Source organism: Phaseolus vulgaris, chromosome 1 (genome assembly GCF_000499845.2).
Source record: "Phaseolus vulgaris cultivar G19833 chromosome 1, P. vulgaris v2.0, whole genome shotgun sequence".
NCBI classification, from domain to species: Eukaryota; Viridiplantae; Streptophyta; class Magnoliopsida; order Fabales; family Fabaceae; genus Phaseolus; species Phaseolus vulgaris.
The window spans coordinates 9,183,757-9,211,088 of NC_023759.2; the positions used below are offsets into that span (position 1 = coordinate 9,183,757).

At 31.8% G+C, this 27,332-nt stretch overlaps 2 protein-coding genes and 1 pseudogene across 2 annotated transcripts; 1 reads left to right on the plus strand and 2 right to left on the minus strand.

Annotated features, from left to right (window-relative positions):
- Positions 1 to 202: 202 nt before the first annotated feature.
- LOC137813501 (rust resistance kinase Lr10-like) lies at positions 203 to 2,393 on the minus strand. Its single transcript, XM_068615791.1, has 2 exons — positions 1,580 to 2,393; positions 203 to 1,384 (listed from the first exon to the last, which is right to left on the minus strand). The coding sequence occupies exons 1-2, from the start codon at positions 2,337 to 2,339 to the stop codon at positions 294 to 296; spliced, it is 1,851 nt and encodes a 616-aa protein (XP_068471892.1). The 5' UTR covers positions 2,340 to 2,393; the 3' UTR covers positions 203 to 293.
- A 13,437-nt stretch (positions 2,394 to 15,830) lies between these two features.
- On the minus strand, positions 15,831 to 17,546 carry LOC137815435 (uncharacterized; annotated as a pseudogene).
- Positions 17,547 to 22,740: 5,194 nt separating this feature from the next.
- LOC137813504 (uncharacterized) lies at positions 22,741 to 25,516 on the plus strand. Its single transcript, XM_068615793.1, has 2 exons — positions 22,741 to 23,543; positions 25,354 to 25,516. Exons 1-2 carry the CDS (start codon positions 22,766 to 22,768, stop codon positions 25,464 to 25,466), a joined length of 891 nt encoding a protein of 296 aa, XP_068471894.1. The 5' UTR covers positions 22,741 to 22,765; the 3' UTR covers positions 25,467 to 25,516.
- Positions 25,517 to 27,332: the final 1,816 nt, after the last annotated feature.

The window sequence follows — 27,332 nt, forward strand, 5'->3', positions numbered from 1 at the left end:
CCACAAAGACAAGAAAACCTACATAGCAAAACCATCATCAATCAGGTATTTTTTTTTCTACAGACAGGTTAAAAAAATTTCTCCTAGGTAAATATATATTTTTTCTTATAGTGGAATGAGACGACAATACTTGACAAAATACTCTACCTCTAGTTTAACAATTTCCTTTATTTCATTATTGTTTCTAACACTACAAAATACCTTTATAGACTAGATGTTATAGATTTCGTCATATTTCATAAAATAATAGACTATAATTTTCTACAAGTTAAACATTATTTTTTGCCGGTAAATCATTCCTGAATTACTTCCAACTGCAAAGGTCGTCTTGTGGAACTGAGTCCCTTAGTTGTAGTGGAAGTTGTTGAGTGAAATGGATTAGGAGGCACAACCAACTGGTTTTCCTCTTCAGTTTCTAGCATGTGTATCACAGATTTTATGGATGGACGGTTCACTGGCTCCCACTGAATACACCAAAGTCCAATAATTGCTAGTTTCTTTGCAATCTTAACATCATCTTCATCCTCAACATGGATATGTACATCTCCATCAACCAAGTTATGGATCCAATCTGGGTATAGAACTTGGAAATTTTGTGGAGAAGACATGTCCACATTCTTTCTCCCACCAACCATTTCTAACAACAACATTCCATAACTGTAAATATCAGACTTGTAAGACACGTTCCCAAAGTTTCTGGAGAAGACTTCAGGTGCAATGTATCCCAAAGTTCCTCTAGCAGCTGTCATGGACACCAAACTGGGATTCTTGGAACACAGTTTGGCCAAGCCAAAATCAGATATTTTTGGAGTGAAGTTGTGATCAAGTAACACGTTGTGAGGATTTATGTCAAAGTGAATAATGGGATGATTGCAACCTTGATGAAGATACTCAATCCCTTTAGCTATACCAAGAGCAACGTGTTGAAGCTTCTCCCATCCAAGGAAATGGTCCTTGTCTTCTGGTGGAAATATGAAGCTTTGTAAGGAACCGTTTGGAAAGAAATTGTAGACAAGAGCACGATGGGGTCCATCTGCACAGAAGCCAAGCAAACGCACCATGTTGATGTGATGGATTTTGCCCATAATTCCGACTTCGTTGATGAACTCGTTCCCCTCTCCCTCTGTACTGTTGAGGATCTTCACAGCCACGGGAATCTCACTCGAAAGTTTTCCTCTGAACACAGCTCCATGAGCTCCTTCCCCTAGCTTTTCCTTGAAGCCATTGGTGATTCTTTTCAGGTCAGCGTAGGTGAATCTTGCAGGCTTTTGTGCCCTGTAGTCCTCTAAAAACATTTCCACTCTTGCTTGGTCTTCTTTCTTTTTCCTAAAATAGAGGATGCTCTTGAAGACAGCAATGACCACCAGCCCCAAAAGGATCGAACCTAGAATAGCAGTTGGAGACGTCATTAAAAAAAAGAAAGATTTATGTACTTGTTTCAGTCTTTACACTTAACCATTGGTTGTTTCAATTAATACGCTTATACTTTTTAATGCATTCAATTGTTGACATCCTAAATTGTAGGAATAAGGAGTTGAACTATATTAAAAAGCGAATGTGTAAGAGTCTCTGATGTTACCTGTAGAAGCAAAAATAAAAGATTTTGGAACGTGAATTCTCTTCGGTTTGCATTCAAAACAATCGATGTCTCCTGTGCTGCTGTTGGTCTTCCATGTACATCTGTTGCGTTTACCTTTGCACTCAGCACAATTTGGTTTGGGCCATCTCAAATACAAGATACCCGACTCTAAAGATGGGATTGGCGCAGTGAGGTCGAACATCTTGGTACAGGATGTTAGATCCAATTGGAGGACACTTTCAAAAGAATTAAAAATGTAAATAGGACAGGAGACCATGTCTTGTGAATCTGAGCCATCCTCGTATTGGTGTCTGAGGTGTGGATTCTCAGCTGAAGTGCAGTTGAAGAAGCTCAAGTTATTGTGTGGTCTTTCATATGGTGATTCAAATTGATAACTTCGAATAAAATTGATTGTTTGGTTAAACTTGTTGGAAAAGCAGTTTTCGGGGTCCGTTAAGCTAAATACCTGACGTCGGTAGCTTATCTGACTGACTAGGAGTTTCATCGTACGAATCGCAAGCATGGTCTGATTATTTTCAGTGCAAGAAAGACAAATACGGGGATAACCGCATGGCTCGCCCATCTCCTTGATGAGTTGGAAGGGAAATCTGATAGGGGGTTGGTTCGGCCCACAAGACAATTCCTTATCGCACTCGTTATGAGCGCTGCTGACAGTTCTGATAAGAAGAAGCATTAGTAGTAGCAACAGCAATTGCGTCATCAATGCAGAATCATGTTGGAGGAGCAACATACTTGCCATTTTGTTTTCTTACGGGAAACAGCTTCCTCTTTTAGTTTATGTTAACACTTCTAATTTGTATTTGTTTTTACATTTGCAATCAGTTGCAGAAATCACAGAAAAGATAAAAAAAGACTTATGATTTCTCATTAGTCAAAGTCTTGCTGATAAAAAATAAAAATTAGTCAAAGTCTGCGTTTTAAAATAGTTCTTTTAATGGAAAAATGAATACCCTTAATTTGGTCCGTACGTGTCACATTTAGTTGTATGAATGTCAAGGAAGGTGCATATTAAGTGCCAAGAATTGACTCCCCCAAACAACAATAATGCACTGAGAGTCAATCTCGTATACAAGACCACCTCATCAAATTCTTCGAAATTCACTGCCAAAAACGTCCTATATCTTCCATGCGTAATAATGCAGAAAAGTCAAGCCAAAGACTAATGAACAGTGCATATGACAGTAACAAAAGTTTCTTCCAAGAAATAAATGAAGTTTGTTCCAAGAAACACATAAAGACCACTACGTACTCTCTCTTTACTTCCAATTTAAAAAAGAAAAACTAATGAACTTAAATATAAGCAAATTTCAACATCCTAAACCATACTTATCTTTAAACATAAGCGCATCTTCCAATAAATATAATTGGAATGATTTAGTAAAAGTATCTCTATTGGTTGAAAATGAAACTATTAAATAAACTTAACTACTTAGAAGTGACATTAATGAAAAAAAAAAATTTGTGGTCTTTCATAAAAAGTAGTTATTAAAATTTCGAATTTTTAAAGAAAAAAAAAATAGTGAAGAAACTCCATATGTAGTCACAAACGTAAAATGACTTGCAATATCTCTTTGTTTTAAAAGCTCACGCTTAGACATATGATATATAGTCGTTAGCATTACAAATTACAACTTAAAGACTTATAAATACTTTTACCTTTTTTTACCAAGAATGTTCTCTTGTTTGACAATCAAGAGGATTTCTCAAAAAAAATTCAAATCTCTTTGAAGAGTATGTCTAAGTTACTTTTTGTTAAACTCCTCCTTATCTTAGAAATAAAAAAACTAAAGACATTTATATACGATATTTTTAGTTTTCGATGTGTATTATAAATGCTTAGACTTTATATTAACTTTATTTGTCCAAATAAAAACCTACAAAGTGTAAAACCAAATCGCTTGTGTTTTTGGATCAAACTAGGCATGCATAGTTGCATATATTCAATAAAACAAAACAGATAACCAATTATGTATGTCAATAATTAATATTAATAAACTACAAATCAAAAACAAATTTAAAGGATATGTAATTTAAATATTTGATGTATCAAATATTTATTCTAATTATTACACTTTTTATTATTTAATGAGTGACTTTTTCATTTGTTATGTAGTTCAAATCAAAGAAAAAATATTCAACATGAAATAACTAATATTTTACATAATTTATTACACATAACTAATTTTTTTATTAAACATAATAAATATTTTAAAAAAATAGATATAATCCTAGTTGAAATTGAGAAATAAAAAATTCTAAAAAGAAATAAAATTTAAATCTAATTAATCAACTAGCTTAAATAAAATGACTTGTCTAAATAAAATAAAATAAAAACATATATAATTTTTAAAAATAAATACAAATGATAAATTTTGTAATAAAAAAATTAATGACTTTTTAAAAGGTTTAAAATTATAATTACATAAAATATACTTTTAAATATATAAATTTATTTATATAATAAAACTTGTTTATTTATTTATTTTATATCATTTTATAATTGAAATTTTGATGGATTTACTACAAGCAGTCATGAATTAGAACCAGTTGACTCTAGTAAAAACTTATACTATATATAGTTGTTGAAAAAAAATTATATCTCAAATTTGATTTTTTTACTGTTTTATTTACGCAAAATGATTATTTGACAACTCCTCTTGTCAGATTACAACGTTTATTTTTATAAAAGTTTTCATGTAAGGCATCACTATGCTACTTGATATCTCAGCTAGGCTGACACCTCAAGTAACAACAATCATTTGTCATCACATGAAAAAAATATTATTAAAAAAAAGAAAATACAAAAATATTAGGGGACTAGACCAAAACCTATATGTTAACAGAAACGATACATAGGTAGACTATACCTATTAATAAAGAATTCTAAGAACATACTAGATGGAAACCTATTGTACTAATGAAAGGATTCTCTATGAATAAATCCTAACACTAGTGCAAAATGAAGAAAAGACTGCTATTTATTTAGTGCGGTTTTGTGCTTACATGCATTTGTAAAAAACGCGGTGGCATTTTTGAAATTATGTTGATATACAAATGCGGCTTTACCAAGTAGCCGCAGTTGTAAATCTTTTTTACCCTAACATCTGGAGCGCGCCACATTTTTTCATACTTTCTTTCTCCTCTCTGTGTTTCCTTTCATTGTTCCTACTCCGTTCCAACTCGCGTTTGCGCTATTTCTGCTCCATTCAATCTGTTCTTCTCAACTTCATTCATTTTGTAAGTTCTTCGTTCTCGTTTTGTGCTGCACCGAATGTATATAGAATTTTTTTCGTTTTTCTTTGGTTTGGTTTAGCTATTGTTACATTGCCTTCGTGTGGGTTTGATGGGTTTTTCTCTTTGCTCCGTCGCAGCTTCATTGTCCGCCACTACTTCCGTTGCCGCCGCCCCCGCTTCCGCTCCTTGTGCACTTTTCACCAACGAAGCCTTCTCACACAAGGTTTGTGGGTTTTTTAAATTTTTTTATTTTTTTTGAATGTTATGAATTTGTTTTTTTTTTTATGTATTATAATTTTTATTTTTTAAAATTTATATTATTCAGTATTTATTATAATTTGTACTTATGTTATGTTAGTTATTAGTTTTGAATAGAATTATCGTTATTGTATTGAGTCTGAGGGTGTTCGACCCTCGACAATAATACGTGCTGGGATTGAGTCCGAGGGTGTTCGACCCTTGGCAAACATGTGAGATAGAACCCTGATTCTGAATGACTATTGCAGAATATATAATGGATCGAAATTTGATGAATTGTGTTCGTATAAGTGAGGAGTACGAAAGAGGAGTAGAAGAATTTATACAATTTGCACAACGTAACGCGATTAATAGTGGTCATGATGGAGCAAAGATCAGGTGTTCGTGTGTTAATTGTTTGAATGGAAGGATACTGGATGTTAATATAATGAGGAAGCACCTGTTATGTGATGGGTTTCTTCAATCTTATACAACTACGACATGGCATGGTGAATTATTAAATTTACCACGTGTTTCTGCAACTGAAGAATACGTGGGGTCCACCATGGATGAAGCAGTACACGATGATGTAGATGATGATTGATTTAGAGGACATGATTTGTGATGTAGGAGCTGAGTCTTTTGCAAAAGCGCATGGATATGGAAGTATGTCAAGCGATGCAGAGACTCCATTGTATCCTGGATCAACTAACTTCACACGGTCGTCGGTGGTGTTAAGACTAATGAATTTGAAGGCAATAAATGGATGGACTGATAAAAGCTTCACGAAATTGCTACAATTGTTGAAGGATATGCTTCCAAAGGGAAATACTCTACCTAATCGTAATTATGAGGCCAAAAAGATTCTTTGTCCAATGGGTATGGATTATAAAAAGATACATGCATGTCCTAATGATTGTATATTATACCGGAAAGATTTTGAATTGTTGAAAAGTTGTCTTAGGTGTGGGTTATCACGTTATAAATTGAAATAAAAAGATGATGATACTATTGAAGATATAGAAAAGCATGGACCCCCAATGAAGGTTATGTGGTATCTTCCCATCATTCCAAGGATGAAGCGTTTGTTTGCAAACCCAAACGATGCTAAGAATCTTAGATGGCATGTAGATGAGAGGAAATGTGATGGCATGTACCTGTTGAATCAAGTGTGTTCAAGCTTTGAAGAATCCAAATCCTTTGTGTTTGATGAAAGGCTGAAGGTGCTTGCTGTTGTTGAGGTGCTTTAGAATAGAATCTGGGGTAGATTATATTTTTAATCCACTCTTTGTTGAATCTAAAGCTTAAGTGTTTTCAAATCTTTTAAGTTTAAAGTGTTTTTCAAACTAAGTGAAAAACAACCTGTTGTTTTGTCGAAACAACCGATTGTTTTATACTTAGGTGTTTTTGAAAAAATTTGAAAACTGTTTTGGATGGTTGACTTGCTGTCAAACCCAAACAACCGATTGATTCGCTATTTCAACCGATTGTTTGTTTGGAATCCTAACAGAAAACTGTTTTGTTTGTTAAAAGAGCTTTAATTGATTTCATAACTTAATACACTCCTGCTTTAAATGCTTTGACCAAGATTTGAATACCATAAATAGTTTGTTAATGTTTTATAACAAACAACAAGAAAGAAAAACATATTTGAGTTTTTCTAAGAGATTTTGAAGCATTTCAGTTTGAACCTTGAGCTTTGGTTATTCAAGAGAGAAGTGGAATAGGATTACTCTGTATTGATTTCAATTGATTCTGTAACAGTGTAATTCGTTCTGTGATTTGTGTACATTCTGGTGTTGTAAAGCCAAGAAGGGTTGTGTGCTCTTGAGGTTGTCAAGATCAACATTCTTGGTGGTGTATGTGCTGAGCCAAAGGAAGTGTGTGTCTTGAGGGGATCAAGGTCACTTCTTTGGTGGTGTGTGTATGTAATCTGGATTTGATTACCTAGTGGATTCCCCAGTGGTTTCTGGGAAACTGGATGTAGCTCTTGGGTTAAGAGTGATCCAGTAAAAACTGTTTGTGCATTTCTCTCTTCCTTAAATTCTTTAATTTCAATTGTTGTTATATGCTGGTATAAACAACCGATTGTTTTTCTGTTGCTTTTCTGTTTTGAGCTTTGTTCTTGGCAAACTGAATTCCTAAATCTGGTTTCTTGCAAAGAATTTCATTCTATCCTGAAAAGTTTGCGAAAACCCTCTTTAAACCATTCACCTCCCCCCCCCCCCCTCTAGTTTAAAGCCATACATTCTAACAGTACCGACATCCAGCTGATTCTATTCAGTGGAAGAAATTTGATGTTGAGTTTCCAAAGTTTGGTAAAGAATCAAGAAATATCCGACTTGGTTTAGCTACAGACGGAATGAATTCGTTTGGTAATATGAGTACAAATCACAGTTCATGGCCTGTTTTACTAGTTATTTACAACTTACCTCTTGGATTGTGCATGAAGCGAAAATACATGATGTTGTCTATGATGATATCCGGTCTGAAACAGCCAGGGAATGATATTGATGTATATCTAAGTCCTCTGATTGAAGATTTGAAGTTAATGTAGGACTAGGGTGTTGAAGTATTTGACAGATTTGCTAATGAAACTTTCAAGCTTCATGCCATGTTATTTTGCACCATCAATGACTTTCCGGCATATGGTAACTTATCAGGTTATAGTGTTAATTGTCATAAAGCATGTCCAATATGCGAAGAAGACACTGCTTCTCAACAATTGAAACATGGAAGGAAAACAGTATATCTTCGACATCGGAGGTTTCTTAGAAGTCATCATCCTTACTGGAGGTTGAAAAAAGCCTTTAATGGACATCAAGAGGCTAGTGGTCCACCAACTCCATTAACCGGTGTTGAGGTTTACGAAAAGGTAAATAACATAGACCACACCTTCGGTAAGTAAAAAAAAAAGTCATTTGTGACAAACATTTGGAAGAAGAAATCAATCTTCTTTGATCTTCCGTACTGGTCGAGGTTAAAAGTCAGACATTGTATAGATGTAATGCATGTTGAGAAGAATGTGTGTGATAGCTTAATTGGTACACTTCTTAACATTACGGGAAGACAAAGGATGGTCTAAATGCTCGTTTAGATTTGATTGAGATGAACATACGCGGCGAGTTGGCACCCATAGAAATGGGTAAGCATACATATTTGCCCCCAGCCTGTTACACAATGTCAAAAGATGAAAAAATTAGTTTTTGTCAATGTCTAAAGGGTGTGAAAGTGCCACAAGGACATTCCTCAAATGTGAAGAGCCTAGTGTCAATGCAAGATTTGAAGTTAATTGGGTTGAAGTCTCATGATTGTCACATCTTGATGCAACAGTTGTTGCCGGTAGCTATCTATGGGATCTTACCAAAAAATGTTAGACATACCATAACCTGTTTGTGCTCATTCTTCTCTTCCATCTATTGTAAAGTCATTGATCCATCAAAACTATATGAACTTCAAAATGAAATTGTTGTTATCTTGTGTGAATTAGAGATGTTTTTTCCTCCATCTTTTTTTGACATCATGGTTCATCTAGTGGTGCATCTGGTAAGAGAGGTTAAATTGTGTGGACCAGTGTACTTAAGATGGATGTATCCTGTTGAGCGGTATATGAAAATTTTGAAAGGTTATGTGAAAAATCATTATCGTCTAGAGGCTTCAATGATTGAAAGGTACATAGCTGAAGAAAGTATTGAATTTTGTTCAGAGTACATGACAAAAGCAAATCCAATGGGTCTTCCAGCTAATTCATGGCACCACAGGCGTTCTACAATTAAATATTTATGTGGTGTGAATATTCTAAGCGAATCTCGACCAGAAGTCTTGCAAGCACATTTGTACATATTGAATAACACAGATGAAGTTATACCTTACATAGAAGCTCATAAAGCCATTTTGAAGGCAAATAACCCAAGACAAGCAAAGAAATAGGTCTTGATAGAACATAATAGAACTTTCATGCCTTGGTTTAAAGACGAGGTGATGAGAGTCAAGTAAAGGAGGTTTTTATTAATGAAGGAAGAGGCAATTCACCATCACACTTGAAGTTCTTCCTTCTAGTCTTCTCAAAATTAAAAGAAGACATAAAATAAAGAGAGGCCCAAGCCCAAAGCCCAAGCCCAAAGCCCAAGCCCAAACCCAAGTCCATCCTATAAAGGGCAAGGCCAAGTATTAAATAATAAAGAATATTGTTGAAGGTGCTTAGAGGGAAACATTAGAAACCTCTATTGTTAAAGCATCTTTTAGTCTTTAGTTAGGAGTCTTAGGGGGGGTGTGTTAGTAGATAGGTGTAGGAGTAGAAAATAAGGTGCCAAAGTGAAGGAAGAGGTCACACCTTCCTCATGCTTTGTTTTAGGCACAAATTCTAGAAGCTTTTTAGAAGGGAGTTTTTGAATTTGTGTAGCTTACATTTCAGCACCTTAGGCTATAAATAGAGGTGCTCTCTTTGTAAATTTCAGATTGGAATTAATCTAAGAAAACTCTACTCAAATTTTGAGTGAACCTTGGAGAGCTTTTGGAGCCTTCTTCTCTAGTCTTATCTTGATGGATCAATGGAGTCCTCAAGTGGCGGCATCACTCTCATCTAGGAGCATTCCACACTTCTAGTGGCGAGATCATCCATCCTCCTTCCATCTTTATGAGCATTTCTTCTCTCCTTCCTTTCTTCTTTGTTAATTCTTTGTTTTAAGCTTGTTGTCTTGTTTTTGGTTCGGCTGTTCTTAATTTTCCAGCACCTATGTTTTGTTCTTTGCCTTTTAATTTCATTTTGTTCGGTTGAAATGTGTTCTTATGCAATTCTGTTCGGTACTTCTTAATTCTACCTCTTTTGTTTAGTTCAATTTGACTATAATTGGTTCATCCAAATGAGTTTGGGATTTGGTAATTAGTTCAATTTTGGTGAGTTCTTGTCTTAGAACAATGATCCAACTCTAAGAAAAGTGCCTCTATAATGTTCAACTCAAGGTGATTCCTAAGAAGGTCAAGAACCTTTCTCTATATGGCTAGTGGAATCACATCACGAGGTGTTCAAGGATTAAACGGCATCAGAGACCTTGACCTGGTTGGTTGCTGGATTGAAGTTTGATGTCATCTCATGTACAGCGTTAATACAAAAAACCTCGTTAGTAGATGGTTAATTAGTAACATACAAATTTAAGTTTATAGTGTACTTACGTATCAATGATATCCTTAAATTTTGTGGGTATCTTCTTGTGTAGGGAACAAAACCACACAACAGTCTTATCAACCATTGATAAGACAAGTAACTGCCAATGATGCCTATATCATCCATGAAAAGAGTTAGTAAATATGTAAAACATGAAATAGTAATAATTGATGACATATAATTAAACTTACTCATTAATATAAGGGCATAAATAAATTTGTTTTTCCTCTTTTTCCAGGGTGTTAGTGATGTATGCTTTGAGTCTCATATGACCTTGGTCCAACGGAATTAGTATATGCAGGATCTAAGAATCCATACGCATTTTCCTTCCCCTAAGTGAGACAAACTCCATGCAAAAACCTACAAGTTATTAGTTAAAGCATAATATATAATAATTTAACATAAAGTAAATTGAATAATAGGTAAATATACTTACATCATAAAAAATTGAATTATATTTATATTGAGCTCCTGATTCCCAGATACAAATTCTAATAAATCTGTGTTGTACATCATGAGTGGTAGTTCAGTGTTTATTTGAAAAAATGTATCATCCCACGAAACTGCAAAAGGTTCATTACCAATCTGACTAGCAATGAGACCTATATGTGGGTTTTTGGAAGATTAAGGCTCAACCATCAACTCTTTTTACTGCTTGGAAGGTTATGGAAGACAAGATTTTTATTAGAGCGAAATTGGCAAAAAGAGGGATCAGGATGGATAGTTGCATTTGTTGTTTGTGTGGGAGGAAGAAGAAACTACGTCTCACCTTTTCTGCACGTGCAGAGTGGCTTGGCTAGTATGGTCCAAGTGTTATGAGTGGATGGGGGTGACATCGACTGATCATTGGGAGCCAAAAATGCATTTTTTAAATTTCAAGAGTAGCGAGGTGAATAAAAGGGTTAATCAGTTGTGGGGTTGTGTGTGGGGAGTCGTGGTAGCTGAGTTGTGGAATCATAGAAATAGGAAGATCTTTAAAAATGGTAGGACTGATTACATTGTAATTTTCACAATGGTGCAGCTTAAGGTATGGTCTTGGATGTTATCCAAAATCCATAGCGTAGGTTTTTCGAATTCTGATTGGTGCCTTAAGCCTCTGGTATGTATGAGGTCTGTGAGAAATTGCTAGGTGGATTTTGCAGGGTGGGGTTTATAGGGGATCTGTAAGGGGTTTTTTTGGTTGTCTGAGTTGATTGTTTCTGTTTCGCAAGAAACTAAGTCGTAAGTTGTTTGTATAAGGGTTGAGGTATCTCTTAAATACCTTCATTTTATTAATGTGTTTCTTATTAATAAAAAAAAAAGGAATAGTTTCATCGTAGGAAGCGTAATCATGGTCTCATTTTTTTTAGTGCAAGAAAGACAAGGAAGGGAATAACTACATGGCTTGTCCATTATCTCCGTGATGAGTTTGAAGAAAAATCTAATGAAGGGTTTGTTTAGCCCACAAGAGAATGTGATTAGAAAAATATAATTTTTTATTTTACAGTTACTTTTTAAATTAGAATATAATTTTTTTAAATAGTCTCATAATAGACTTATTAAATTTTATCTTTTATTTTATAAAATCTATAATATAAATGACATTTAAAATTAGAATTAAAACTAATAATTATTTACCATTTAAATTTCCAAATAAAATTGATAACGAGTTTCGGGTTTGGTTTAATGCTAAGAGAGAATTCCTCAACGCATTCGTTATGAGCGCTGCTAGGTATGAAAAGAAGAAGCATTAACAGTAGCAATAGCGTCATCAATGCAGAATCACGTCGGAAGACCAACACACGTTTTCTTACTTGAAAACAGCTGTTATTTTTTAACAAACAAAGCAGGGTGCCACTTTTAGTTTATGCTAACACTTCTAATTTCTATTTTTTTTTTTAACTTTTTTGCAATCAGTTGCAGTAGAAAAGATAAAAAAGACTTATGATTATTAGTCAAAGTCTGCGTTTCCAAACAATTCTTTTGAAGGAAAAATGAAGTCCCTTAATTTGGTTCGTGTCACAATTATCGATAACAATTGGCTTACATTTAGTTGTATGAATGTCAAGGAAGGTGCATATTAAGGGTGTGTTTGGATTAGGGGGTGTGGGGGAGTGGAAAGTTGAGGGTGAGTGGGAGTGGAAGTGTGAAGAAAGTGTGAAGAAAGTTGAGGTTGTTTGGATTGGGGTATGTTAGAGTGGATGTGTGAGGAAAGTTTATTGGAAATTGTGAGTGATGTGATAGTTGTAAGAATATTATAAATTATTTTGAATAGTAAAGTTTGTGGGATTACAATTTTACCCTTGTATATATAAAAAAATAATGATTAATCCTATTTCATATTTTAGTTAATTATAATTTAAAATTAAAGTATAATTATATTATTTAACATTTTATTAATTAAGAATTATTTTTTATTTAAGTTAATTTGTTTACATAATTTTAATATTATAAATGATTTTATAAATTATGTTATGTTATATATATACAAATATATATAAAATTAATTTTAATAATAATTTTCATTATTATGAATAGCAAAATAAATATATTTAAAAAAATATAGAAATTTGGAATATAACATGAAAATTAAGTAGGTGTCAAAATATATAATGTAAAGTCATTACATGAAGAACATAATAATGTTAATTAGAAAAAGAAAAGACATTCCTAGTAATAACATTTGAATCCTTCTTGTGGAGATCTTCAAACGGTTTTCTAGAAGACATATCTTATTCCGTTGTATGATAATAATTTCATCTTTTTCATCGGCAACGTCTTCAATGCACCATTTGAAAAAATTACAGCCTAGAACCATGCCACTTCTAATCTGTTTTGAAGAAAACAATAAAATTGAACAATGAATAAGTTTAAAATAACATTCTTAAGTTTGTTTGAAACCTAATTGAATAAATTTTACCTTGTAGTTGGGACAACCCCAAAATTTTTTCCCAGCATTTTTTTGTGTTGTCGCTATTCTCAAAACAGCAAATTGTCCACAATGACAAATAGGATCAACGAAGGCACTTGTGGTCCCAGTAGCATGGGTAAAAGTACCACGTTTTTGCACACTACAACCAGTACAACTAGATGACGACGTGTTGTGATACGTAGACATTAATGACACTTAACCAATGTTGTCGAAGTAATAAGATGGTAAAAAAGTTGCATTAAAAACAATATGATTATGTAAATAAGTAGCATAAAACCTTAACAATAACAATGTCAACGTCAAAAATAACAAATACAATTCATCAATGTTCAACATGAAACTTAGAAATAAAAATAACAATGACAATAACATAATAATAACACACTCAATGGCCTTGATGACGTCGAATGTCAGCCAGAGTAACCTCCATTCTGTCCAATCGGGTATTCATTCTTTCCATGCCAGACAAAATCTGATTTAACAATTCCCTTTGAGTGGGGTTTTCCTCCTCAGGTTGACCACCTTCATCATCTTGTGGTGGCAATTCATCCTCTTCATCATCTTCTTCGTTTGCATGTTGTGGTCTACCAAGTTGCCATATGCCATTGACCTGGAATATATTTAATTTTGTCATACTTTTTTTGCCAAAGTAATGATTCCAGCCTAGCATTGTTGCTTGTTCATTGGACAAGTCAAAGCCATACACCTGCAAGATCCTCGTTATCAAATTTGCATATGGGAGAGGCATCTTGTTATCCCGGCATTTGATGATCTGTTGCATTATGTAATGAGGCCAATTAATGCGTACATTATTCTTGATTAACCACATCATGAAAATATCTTCATTCAGCAGTTGTGCATAATTGCTTCCTCGAGGGCACAAGATATGCACCCATGTGTAATGCAACAGTCGGTCATTCATGTTCAGACTACCGACATTTTTCAGATTTTGACCTTCAACATCTTCACGAATCATGGTGGATAGTGCTAGTGCTCGATCAAAATTAACTTCCTCAGGGATCGTCCCGGGGTTAACTTAAGACCGTCATATTGTAGATGAGCAATGGTCATCCAATCCACTTCTTTGATGTGTATCATTTTGCCGCAAATCTCAATGGCAAGGTGACCAGCAGGTGTGAATTTTGCATTTGTATAAAAAACCCTTACCAAATCCTCATAATACGGAAGATTAATTCCGAGGAAAGGTTGTAAACCTTGCCAATTCAGAAGATTTTGGAATTGAAATCCTGGACCAGCAAAAAATGGAGTATGCATCACTTTTGGTGGTAATACTGGTCTTGCGTGAAAGTTCTTTTCAAAAACCACCATTTGACGCCTGGTACTGAAGTATCTTGAATAATCAAGAACTTCTGGAATCCTCGTTGGTGGAGGAGGAACATCAACATCTTCTGCTGGAGATTTACCCTTACGGGTTCTGTTACGTTTGTGGGATGATGATGCCATCTATAATGCAATTACTACAATAAATAACTAAACAGAAGTTAACATAATATCATAAAGCAATAATATAACAATGACAAAAATCAAAATATTACATTGCAAATGAAAGTAGGAGTTCACAAAACAAAATATTAGATGTCCAATAACTAATACAGACAGTCAAATATTACATACCCAATAAGTAAGAAAGAGAGTCAAATATTACATGTCCAGCTACTAACAAAGACAGTCAAATATTAGATTAATAATAATTAAAGGTAACCCCACGCAGAGATATGAAATCAATGCCTAGTCATAAAGCCAAACAATTTTGTCATTCGACGCTCATATGGCATCCCAAATAGTTGCTTAACTCTTCGGGGATGGTCACATAAAAACTCATAGCATTGATCCATGAGTTGTTCATCTTGAATGTTTAGTTCCACGAGCATTGCCCAAATATCAGACTCTGAGTACTGGTACGAGGCATGGCGTCGATGGTGGTGTACATGCTCAGCATATAGGTCGTTTCTTCGTCTAATTTCGGCAGCTATATCTTGAGCTGCCGTTGCCTGTGCACGAGCAATATTAACCAACTGAGAGGCATTTTTATTTCCATCCTTCATTGATGACACGCATTGTTGAAGATTAGTATTCAACATTGCAAATTGTTCATCAATGTCGTACATAGTGGGGCCTTTTCTCTTTGATCCTCGGGATGAGGATGTGCCCGCAGAGCCAGCAGACGGCATAGAAGGAGTGTTTGATGGTGTGTCTGAAGGAGTGTCATCAGATTGGAATTCAGCAGCTGGTGATCGTGGGACGTAGTCATCTGCCTCCTCAAAGTTCGGTGGTTCGGGGATATAATCCATATTATTCTCCCCAAGGTTGACATTGAAATTGGTCATGTCAGGAGGTGAATTCATGTCACGGGCTGTCCTCACCCGACTTCCCGTGGCTCTATCATTAGACCACAACTCCTCCATGAGGTCATAATGGCGAATGGGAGTGAAACGCCATTTTGCCGCAGATGGTTTGGCCTACATACATCTCACATATTAGTATATCATTCGACATGTGAAGTTAAATGTTCATCTTACGTAAAAAAGTACTTATCATTGTACCTTAATCAGCTCACTCCAAACTTCGTCCTCGGCTTCAAAAAGTTTAGTGGTCTGGTTCCATGCGAAACCACTCAATCCACCAAACAAATCATGGATTTCCCTCCACCTGTCCTTCAAGCTTTTCTGCCGGTTCTTCACATTATTTTTCTTAAGACCCGATAAACCAGCCTCATTTAAAGCCATAACTATGTTAGTGTATCCTTGAGTGGTCCAGCTACCATCAATTCTATACCCTTTTCGTACCTCGTCAATCATTGCATTGAGCAAAATTAGGTCCATCTCCGCCGTCCACTTGGTGAACTCTCGATAAGAACCTGATGAATTTGAAGCCACATTTTTTCCGCGATCCATCTAATTAACTTAAATAAAGTTAGGATGACAAACATTGAAAAATGGTAGAAAATAAATTATTTCATTAAATTAATTGTTTACATAATCTTGCCACATTTCGTTTGCTATATCATCCCTAATATCACACCCTATCCTGTAATCATGTTCACGAGCATGGGTGGTGCTTGGTTGGACATCTTGTTCTAACAATTCATTATCTACTTCTTCAAGCAGAGACTGATCATTGTCGACCCCGCGTAGAAAGTTATGCAGAATACAACAAGCTAAAACAATTTTTGTCATGGTATCCACATCATAATGTGGCTCAGTCCCACTGGCTATAATTGGAAAACGTTTTTTAAGCACCCCAAAGGTTCTCTCAATTACGTTCCTAAGTGATGAATGTCGATGATTAAACTACTCTTTTGCATTTTGTGGTCCTCTTCGCGAATATTCTTTCAAATGGTATCTGACCCCGCGATAAGGTGTTATTACATTTCGTTTTAACATAAAACCTGCATCACCAAGATAGTATTTTCCTACAAAGATTGTGGAAAACTGGGTTAGTATATATTACTAAAACCTTTTAATTTTTCTGCACACCCAATCCCCTATAACTAACCTTCTGGAATAACCAAAGGATCGCCTCGTACCAAAGCATCTTTCAATATCCTTGAATCGGAGGCAGTTCCTTCCCAACCGGCTAAGACATATGTGAACTTCATGTCAAAGTCACAGGCTGCAAATATGTTTTGGGTTGGCCAATCTTTTCTCCCTCGAAAACGAGGCGCATCAGCACGTGCAACCTTAGCACGTACATGACTCCCATCTATGGCCCCTAAACAATCCTAATGTAAACAAAAATTCATAACTTTAATTAACCACAACCTAAAGAAGACATTACACATAATTTGAAGTAATGTTTTTATCAACAAACCTTAAAGTAGGGGAAAAATCGACTGTTGTTAAGGATGTGTGGTTCTACAACCGTTCCATTTGGTTGAATTAAAAATTCCCCCTCCAACCTTAAAATGGCACTCAAAACATTATGAAAGTGACGGGAAACTGTTTCTCCAGACCGATGGAAAAAGAATGACACACTTCGATTCTTCACATTATGCCCAATAATGTGAAGAAATTTCGCTACTTGTTCTTCCACGGTTGATCGATATGCATCTTTAACAAGTCCAGTTCCCCGTATTCGTTCACATAATTTAATGAAAGCTTCTGGTCCCATGCGAATAATGTGACGAGACTGTTCAGTGTGAACCAAGTACTCCATCAATTCTTGTCTGCGACGCTCTTTTTGTGGTTGGGACTCACTGATACAGTTGCTTGTAGTAGGCATTGTGCGTAACAATTTCAATCCAAAGGCAATCATACAAAGAATCATGACTGATGCACCTTCATTATTTTTTTTTATTTGTTCTTCGATTTGTGAAATTAAGTTCATGTTCGCCGCAACAAGATCGTCATAAATTGCAACTGTTTCCTCAAAGTGTACCATCTCTGCCTCGTCATAATTTCTTTCCGAATTCATACCGAACGCGGTTACCGTATCGGTGTAAAAGTACACCAATACAGTTACCCTAAAACGTACTTTTAATTAATTTTAATAAAAAATTTAATCAAAATTACTATATCATTCAATAACATTATTTAATCAAACAACAAATAAATATAAACAAATAAAATAAAATAAAAACCTAAAATTTCTATTTCTACTTCTAATTTTCTTTGCAATAATTTATTATCAATCTAAAATAAACTTTTTTTTACTTTTTAAATTAGTATAACATTTTTTTTTAACATTTAATTCTAACACCAATAATTTATGTCAAATACAAATAAAAAAAAAAACCTCAAAATGATATTTCTACTTTAAATTTTTACTTTTTTTTAATTAATACAACATTTATATAATGTTTTCTATTATAACATTAATAAATTATGTTTAATCTACAAAAATAAAAACCCTATCAAAATATTTTTAAAATTTTAATTCCATTCTGTAAAAAAAAAAAATTAAATCTGTTTCATAAACAATTCATTTTGGAATAAATAATTATTTTCTACATTTATAATTAAAATATCAATTAAAAATAGCACTTCTAAAATATCAATTACTTTTTAAAAAACCTACAAATTAAAAATTTCTATTTCCACTTGTACAAATATTTATTTTAAATACATTTATTTTTATCTTTCTAATAATTTATGTACAATCTAAAATAATATTAACTACAGATTATTAACTACTTTTTAAGAAACCTACAAATTACACATTTGACATTATTCCACTTGTAAAAATATTCATTTTAAATACATTTATTTTTTTCTTATAACAATTAAATCTTATAACAAAAATTACAAAAATATTTTTTTTAATCTTTTCAACTAATAACATTAATAATTTATGTCCAATTAAAAAAAAATTAACCATACAGAATACAAATATACATTTAAAAAAATTATCTATTCTCTTATAAACAATTAAATTAAATGTTAAATAAAATTAACTTTGTATATTTATTATTATACAATATTTCAGTTTTCTTATACAATATTTATTAACTTTGTATATTTATTATTATACAATATCTATTCTCTTATTAACAATATTTATCTTAAATTTTTCACTTTTCTTTAATGACAACAACATTTTTTTTTATTTAATTATAACATTAATAATTTATGTTTAATATAATAAAAAACATAAAATTTACAAATTTCTGTATACATTCTCTAAATAATTCATTTCATAGAAATAAATTTTTTTCTTAAATGTTAAAAAATTAATAACTATCTACGAAAATTAAAACAATAAATCAACTGAAAAAATTAATTTAATTAACTAAACTCCTTAACATATTTAATTAACTATCTAGTAACAACTTAACATAATTAACTAAACTAAACTCTAAAAAAATTATATTACAACAACAGCCTTAACATAATAAACTAAAATAAATTCTAAACAAATTATATTACAAAACCATAATCATAAATATAAAACACAAATTAAATAAAATAATTTTACATAAAAAAAATTAAAACCTGAAGATAAGCACTCAACAACAGCAACAACAGCAATAGGATGCCTTATAGGAAGATCAACACACCTGAAAATACCAGAAAACAAATAAATTAACAAACAATTTTATTTCAAAAATTCAAGAACATAATCGATTATGGCATCACTTACACAGAGAGGATAATCGATTATCAATGCATAATCGATTATGCTGATAGGCTAAAAAAGACCATAATCGATTATCCCAAACACATAATCGATTATGTCCCGTTTCACACACATCACATAATCGATTATCAAAGCATAATCGATTATGCTAATAGGCTAAAAAAAGACCATAATCGATTATCCCAAACAGATAATCGATTATCACCCATTTTACACACTATACATAATCGATTATCCCTCGAAAAATTTGCAGATTCCACCATAATCGATTATTTTGCCTATGATATTTGACCCATAATCGATTAACCGTTGAATGAAACATATGAACTCACCTCAGATGAACCCACAGATGAACCAGATGAAGGCACAGATGAACCCAGAGATGAACACACCACTTTCAGATGAATAACCTCTACGTTAATGAAGCCCCTAACACACACTATCACTTACGAATCTCTCCAACTACACACTCTATGCTTCGCTCTGCTCTTCGCTTATCTGTGAATTGTTTCACTCAGAAGCAACGTTTATAAAGAAAAACCAGGAACCTCACACACCTACCTCTCACCCACTTCATTCATGAGGTCTCAAACTTTAAGGTGGTCAATAGATTCCTGAACCAAGTCAGGAATCTCTTGCTGTTCACGTCGCATCTTGTTGTTCACTTGGCATGCATGCAGAGGCATGTGCTTCTTGAATCCAGCAACAAAAAAGCAAAAAAGTGAGGGCAAGATTGGAAATGGGTGGTGATGATTTGGCACTTCCACTGCACAGTGACACTTTCTCTTCACCTTTCAGAAGAAACCAAATTCGCTCAACTTTCTCTTTCGCTGCACTCTCACCCGCAACAAACCATAGAACCAAATGGGGTGCTGTTGTGACTTCCGTCGTCGACAACAGTACCACCCCTGGATCCAAACACACCCTAAGTGCCAAGAATTGACTCCCCCAAACAACTATAATGCAGTGAGAGTCAATCTCGTATACAAGACCACCTTATCAAATTCTTCGAAATTCACAGTCACACAAGTCCAATCGTGTGATGGAAGGTTTGGGTATAGTGTCTGAAATTTCTTCTATGATCACATTGTCCTGTATCTTTCACGCGTAATAATACAGAAAACTTAAGCCAAACACTAGTGAATGGTGCATTTGACAATAACAAAAGTTTGTTCCAAGAAATAACTGAAATTTGTTCAAGAAACACATAAAGATTAAAGATTAATCTTTACTTTCAATTTTTTTTAAAAAAACTAACGAGCTTAAGAATAAGCAAATTTCAACATCCTAAACTATAGTTATCTTTAAAAGTAATTATATTTTTCAATATATATGATTTAGATTCTAAGTTGATAGTTAAAATTTTTATAAAACTAATTAAATATTAATTTAAAGACTAATTTATAAATTTTATTAATAATAAAAATTACACTCTACACCCTTAATTTTCTTGGTCTTGTGATTGACCACCTTCAAGTAGGTAGATCTATTAAATGATTTTCCTACAACATTAAGGTACTGTTTGTTTCTGCATTAAGGTTCCTAGAAACACGCAGAAATACTATTTAGTAAGAATTGAGAGGAAAGCGTGAAATTCAAAAAGAACAAATACATTAATCGAGAAAGAATCATTGCTTAAACTTTCTATTTAAAACTGCGAAGAAAGTTCAAAAAAAATTTATTTTTAATAGATTAATCTTTTATAATATAATTTACTTTTATTAATAATTACATTTTGTAAATAAATAATTAAAATGATGAATAAATGTTAATGTTTTATTTTAATTAAATATTGAAATAAAGTACTTTATTTTATATTAAAATTTAAATTAATTTATTATCATTTTAAAATTTAACTTTTTTATATATTAAAAATTATAATAATTTATTTATTTATTTTAATTTACAATTTATTTTAATTTTGTTTACATTTTTAAAATTTTGTTTTTACATTACATTTTTAAAAATAATAATAATAAAAATAAATTATAAACAATAATAATAAAAATAAAAATAAATATAAATATAAATTACATTTTTTATAATAATTAAAATAAATTTATTAAATAATAATATTAACAGTAAAAAAAATAATTTTGATTTTCATTTGATTTTATAAAAAATATGTATTTATAAAATTTTAATTAACTAAAATTTACAAAAAATATCTCATGTTTACATATTTAATAATTTTTAAATATAATAGTAAATTTATAAACTTACATTTTTATCAATTAAAAAATATAATTTCAATTACACTCATCACATCATTCACAAACTTTTATAAACTTTCCCTACACTTTTCACTCTATTTACCTTAATCCAAACACCCTAATTTTGTTTACACTTTCTCTTCAAATCATCTCAACTTCACTCCCTAATCCAAACAGAGCATAAAAGTATTTGGCTATGTGATTTATCAAGCCTAGACAAGTAACTGACTTCACAAGACTGTCATTCTGTTTTTTCAAAAAATTTGTTTGGGTGGAGTAGCTTGAAACATGTTCTTTAAAAGATTTTGATTTTAACACTTTAAAGAGAAATCCTCTTTAGAGAAATAAATAGACAAATATTCTTTACATACAAAGAATAGTCATTTATAAATTCTTGATGTGTATTATAAATGTTTAGACTTTGTATCAACTTTATTTGTACAAATAAAAACTTATTAGGCGAAGTGTACAACCAAAACTATTGTGTTTTTTTTTGGGTAAAAGTAAGTATGCATAGTTGCATATATTCAATAAGACAAAACAGATAACCAAGAATTGCTTGCATATGTCAAGAATTAATTTAATGAACTACAATTCAAAAACAAATTTAAAGGATATGAACTTTGATGTAGCAAATATTTATTCTAATCATTACACTTTTTATTATTTATTGAGTAAATTTTTCATTTGTTATGTAGTTCAAATTAAAGAAAAAATATTGAACATGAAATAACAAATATTTTATTACATAATTTATTACACATAACTAATATTTGATTAAACATAATAAATATTGTAAAAAAATTAGATATAACCCTAGTTGAAATTGAGAAATAAAAAAAAATCTAAAAAAATAAATTTTAAATCTAATTAACCAACTAGCTTAAATAAAATGACTTGTCTAAATAAAATTAAAAAAAAATACCTAATTTTTAAAAATAAATACAAATGATAAATTTTGTAAGAAAAAAATTAATGACTTTTTAAAAGGTTTAAAATTATAATTATATAAAACATACTTTTAAATATATAAATTTTATTTATATAATAAAACTTGTTTATTTATTTATTTTATATCATTTTATAATTGACAATTTGCTGGATTTACTACAAGCAGTCATGAATTAGAACCAGTTGACTCCAGTAAAAACTTATACTATAGTTGTTGCAAAAAAAAAAATTATATCTCAAATTTGGTTTTTTTGATTGATTTATTTACTGTTCTTGTGTACATGAAATTTGACCACTTTAAATATCAGACTGGATTGTGTTGGCAGTAGAAGTTTAAACAAAAGAGTTTGGGCGTAACCATGTGGAGAGAGAGAGCTTTGATAATCTTGGTGTTTCTGCTCCACCTAATTCATGGAGAAGATGCTTGCCCTTCCTCTTCCTGTGGGAAAATCAGCAACATATCTTATCCATTCCGATTGAAAGGAGACGCAAAAGGGTGCGGTCTCACCGGCTATGAGCTATCTTGTAAAAACAATATAGCGCTCTTCTCTTTGTACTCGGGAACATTTCATGTGCAGGCCATCAACTACAATAATTTCACAATCCGAGTGGTGGATCCTGGACTTCAACAAACAAACTGCTCTTCTCTTCCTCGCTATTTCTTCTCTCCATCCAATTTCACTAATTCTTACCAACTAATTCCTCCGTTTCACCGGTATTATCGTCCCAAGGATAGTTCTCTTTACCAAACAATTCATTGGGTTGACTGGTATTATCGTACTGAGCCACTTGTTTATGAGCATATAGTGTTTTTGAATTGTAGCCATAGAGTGATTGGGAAGCTTAAGTATGTGGATACTGATGGATGCCTGAATTGGGAGTCCAAAGGCTACATATACGCTATTGCTGGTGACCTAATTGCAGAGGACTTTGAAGTTGGTTGTCATGTGAAGCTGGTTTCTCCCACATCTTGGAGGGGTTTGGACACAAATACATATTTCTATGACATGATGCACACAGCACTACTCTATGGATTTGAGCATTCATGGATTCCTCTCGCCTGTGAGGGTCGTTGTGTAGATTATTATAACTGCTATTTCAGTTCTTCCAGCCAGACCCTTGAATGCTACAATGAAGGTAGGACAGTTCAGGCTCTGTTTTTAATGTTTCTTTTAAATTTGAGTTTGTTTAATTCTTTTTTTATATTTACTAGCTAAACACTCTATCTCTATCTGTGCATTTTTTTATTATATTCTCTTATAAATTTTTATAAGTATATGTAATCATTTTTTATTTTATGTGAGCTTTTTATTACATCAAAATAAAATAATTAGATATATTATTTATCATATTGAATTTATATTATAATAAAATATAATTATAAGGAATCAAATATTTATAATTTAATTATATGTAAAATGTGAATAGTTATATTTTTACAATTATTTTTCCCACTGTATTTTTTTATTATTTTTGTAATTTGTATTGTAATTTAAAAATAGTATTAAAGATAAAATAGAAAAAAATTGTACACACAAAATCAAAAAATATTATTAAATATTATTATAAATCATAGTATTTAAAGAAATCAAACCATACTAAATCATTTTATAACAATAGTTCGGTTTCAATCCACCTATTTCCCTAAAAAATTTCAAAACCATCTAAAACAGTTTAATTTAGTAAGTAAATACTGTAAAAATTATTAAGTAATTTATGTGCATCTTTGATATTTTCTTTTTTTTTTTGGGTGAATAGGAGGACCTAGGTGGCGGACTTTTTTTTTTTAAGAATTCTATCTATTTGGATTGCCTTAGTTTGAGTTGTACTTAATATTAAAAACCAATTTTGATTCTACATAATTATCATATTACCTGTTATACATTTTTTTTCAAATTTTCATGTTTAAATATAGATTTAATCTCTTAATTTAAATTTGAATTTTTTTATATTGGATTTCTAAATTAAAATTATTTTTTCCTCCATTTTGAAAATGTTTTTTTTATCTCTATGTGTGTACAGTGTCAAATATGATGTGATTAATATTGTGTTTTCTAACTATTTATAAAATATTAATTTTAATGATTTTTATTAAAAAATTAAATTCGTATTATAGTTTAAAAAAATATTATTTGTGGAAGAGTTTAACAATGATGATTGAGAAGAATGAAACAAAATATAATAATGACATATGAAAAAATTGAGAAATAAAGTTTCTAATACTAGCTATGTAATGAAGTCTGAAGATTGAAGGCATATACTAAACTATCCTTAACTAATATTAATATATATATATATATATAATGTAACATTTTCCTTAAATTATCAAAATTTTATCAGTAAAACATGAAAATGCTTAATAAAATGGGGTTTATAAATAAATTAACAATATGCATTGAAAAGCTCTCTTAATTAGGCTAAGTGTTGGGTTTAGTGTGGGCTTAATTTTCGCACACACCCTTTGTTTTTAAAAAGAATTGAAACCTCTCTTATCTTTCACTTTATTTATTGATTTTTTATTATTGATAAAAAAAATTATTGATGAAAAGTAATATAATTATTTCAAGTTAAAGTTGGTGAAAAGTAAAATAATAATTAACTTCAGTATGTTTTGTGTGATGATGAAAGACTTAATTATGAGTAATTTGAATAGCAAATGTTATCATAATACATATTATAGTTGCTCTAGAAAGAGAAATAACATGAAAGAACTACTTTAATAATAATTAAATTGAACTTTAAAAGAAAAACGAGAAAATAGTTCTTCCTTTTTCAAGATATTAGAAAATCTCCTAGAAAAAAATACAAAAACTTTAGAATTTTTAATTGGACAAGTGTTTATTATAGTAAGAAAAGTACATACCCTACCAAATTTATTTTTACTTCTTCCTTATGAGTTTGTGCTTCTCTGATATTGATGCTCTGTTACTTGTTTTTGGGTGAATAGAACCTTTGAAGCCTTCGTGGGGGCTGTACGTTTTAGGTAAGAATTCTACCTCTTTGGATTACCTATGTTTGAATTGTTACGTAATACCAACAACTAATTTTCATTCTACATAACTATCATGTACCTATGTTTGAATTGTTACGTAATACATTTTTTTTTTCAAGTTTGAACATAGTTTTTTAATCTCCTAATTTAAATTTGAATTTTTTTATATTATTCTTCTAAATTAAAACTGTTTTCCCTTCCATTTTAAATTTATAAAATATGAGTTTTAACAATTTTTAATTAAAAATTTAAATTAGTGATAAAATATTATTTATTGATATTTTTAGCAGCTATAACTAACAAGAAATAAAGATAAGAACATAGGAAAAAGAAGAGTAATAGAATTTTTAATATTAATCTTATTAAAAAGTATTTTAGACATAACAATGACATAAATATATAAATATTACAATAGAGAAAGAGTAAATTATCCCAACTAATTAATATATATATATAGGTATAATTACCTTATTGGTCCCTACATTTAGGGTCAATATTCAATTTAGTATATTGGTTTTTAAAAAAATAATTTGGTACTTATGTTTTTTAAAAAGTACCCAAAATTGGTCATTTTTGTTAAATTCCACCTTATGACGTCAAGTGTTGCTTTTGTGGCAAAGAGAAGTGGGATGAGGTGTTGTGTGAGGTGGCAAAGTGGAGTGGATTGATAGATTAATGAAAAATCATTTGGGGGATTAGGGTTTTTTGAATTCGGGTATTATGGTTTTTTGAATTGCAATGAGTGAGTGGGCAATTGGGATTAAGACTTTTTAATTGCAATAGTGTGGTTGCACCAAATGTCAGAAGCGTACCTTCATTATCATCATCAGAAACATAGCAAGAAAGTTTCTCAAATGGATAGGATATCGTTGCTTAAGAGAGTATTATTGAGTTCCAATCCATATTTGGTACTGTTGCAATTCAGTCGTCTTTTCAACAAATAAAGGGCCTCACGCCAAAAGCGTTATTGCATTTACATTTGTGTTTCACTTCCCCGCCCATAAAAAATCAGAAAAGCACTCCTATTTTTCCCTCAATCCACAATCCATAGAGAAAATTAACAAAAAAAAAAAGAAAAAGTTTGTTGGTGAAGAAGCAGAACAATGGAGGAAGAAGAACGATAGAAGCTTTCAGATCTGGTGAAAGAGCTAGTCCACCGCTTGCTCTCCCAAAACCTCCCTTCCAATTCCCTACCGCTAAACCCTAACTCCCCTGAATTCCGCAACTCTCTCCACTACGCCCTCCACCTCGCCACCCACGCTCACTCCCCAGACGCACCCTGACCTGTTCTCCAAATTTTCTTATGAGTTTGGGTTTAGGGTTTGTGCATAGGAAAAATAATATTCAAAGGTTAAAAATAAATATAATTAATAATTAATTATAAATGTACGTGGAGTCCATCTACGCACAACTGTGCCATATAGTGTGCTACGTAATTCATCACTTGACGCCGTAAGGTGGGATTTAACGGAAATGACCAATTTGGGGGGCACCTTTTAAAAAACATAAGAACCAAATTGATTTTTTTTAAAACCACTATAGTAAATTGAATATTGACCCTAAATGTAGGGACAAAAGGTAATTATATCATATATATAATATAACATCTCTCTTAAAATCAGTATGCATTAGTATGAAACATCAAAAGTTTGTCGTTCAAAAATTGAAAATGTTGATAAAGTGAGATTTTTTAAATAAATCAACAATCTACATAGGTGAAGAAATGAAAGAAAATGCAATGGTTCTATGTAAAGTTGATGAAGAGTGAAGTGACAATCAATTTCAATATTTCTTTTCACACTCATGAAAGACTGAGTTATGAGCAATTTGAATAAAAATTTTCTTGTTGTTATGATACATAAGGGTTGGTCTATATAAAGAGAAAAATCCATAATAGAAAGAAGCCAATGCAACCAAACTATCTCAGTAGTGGT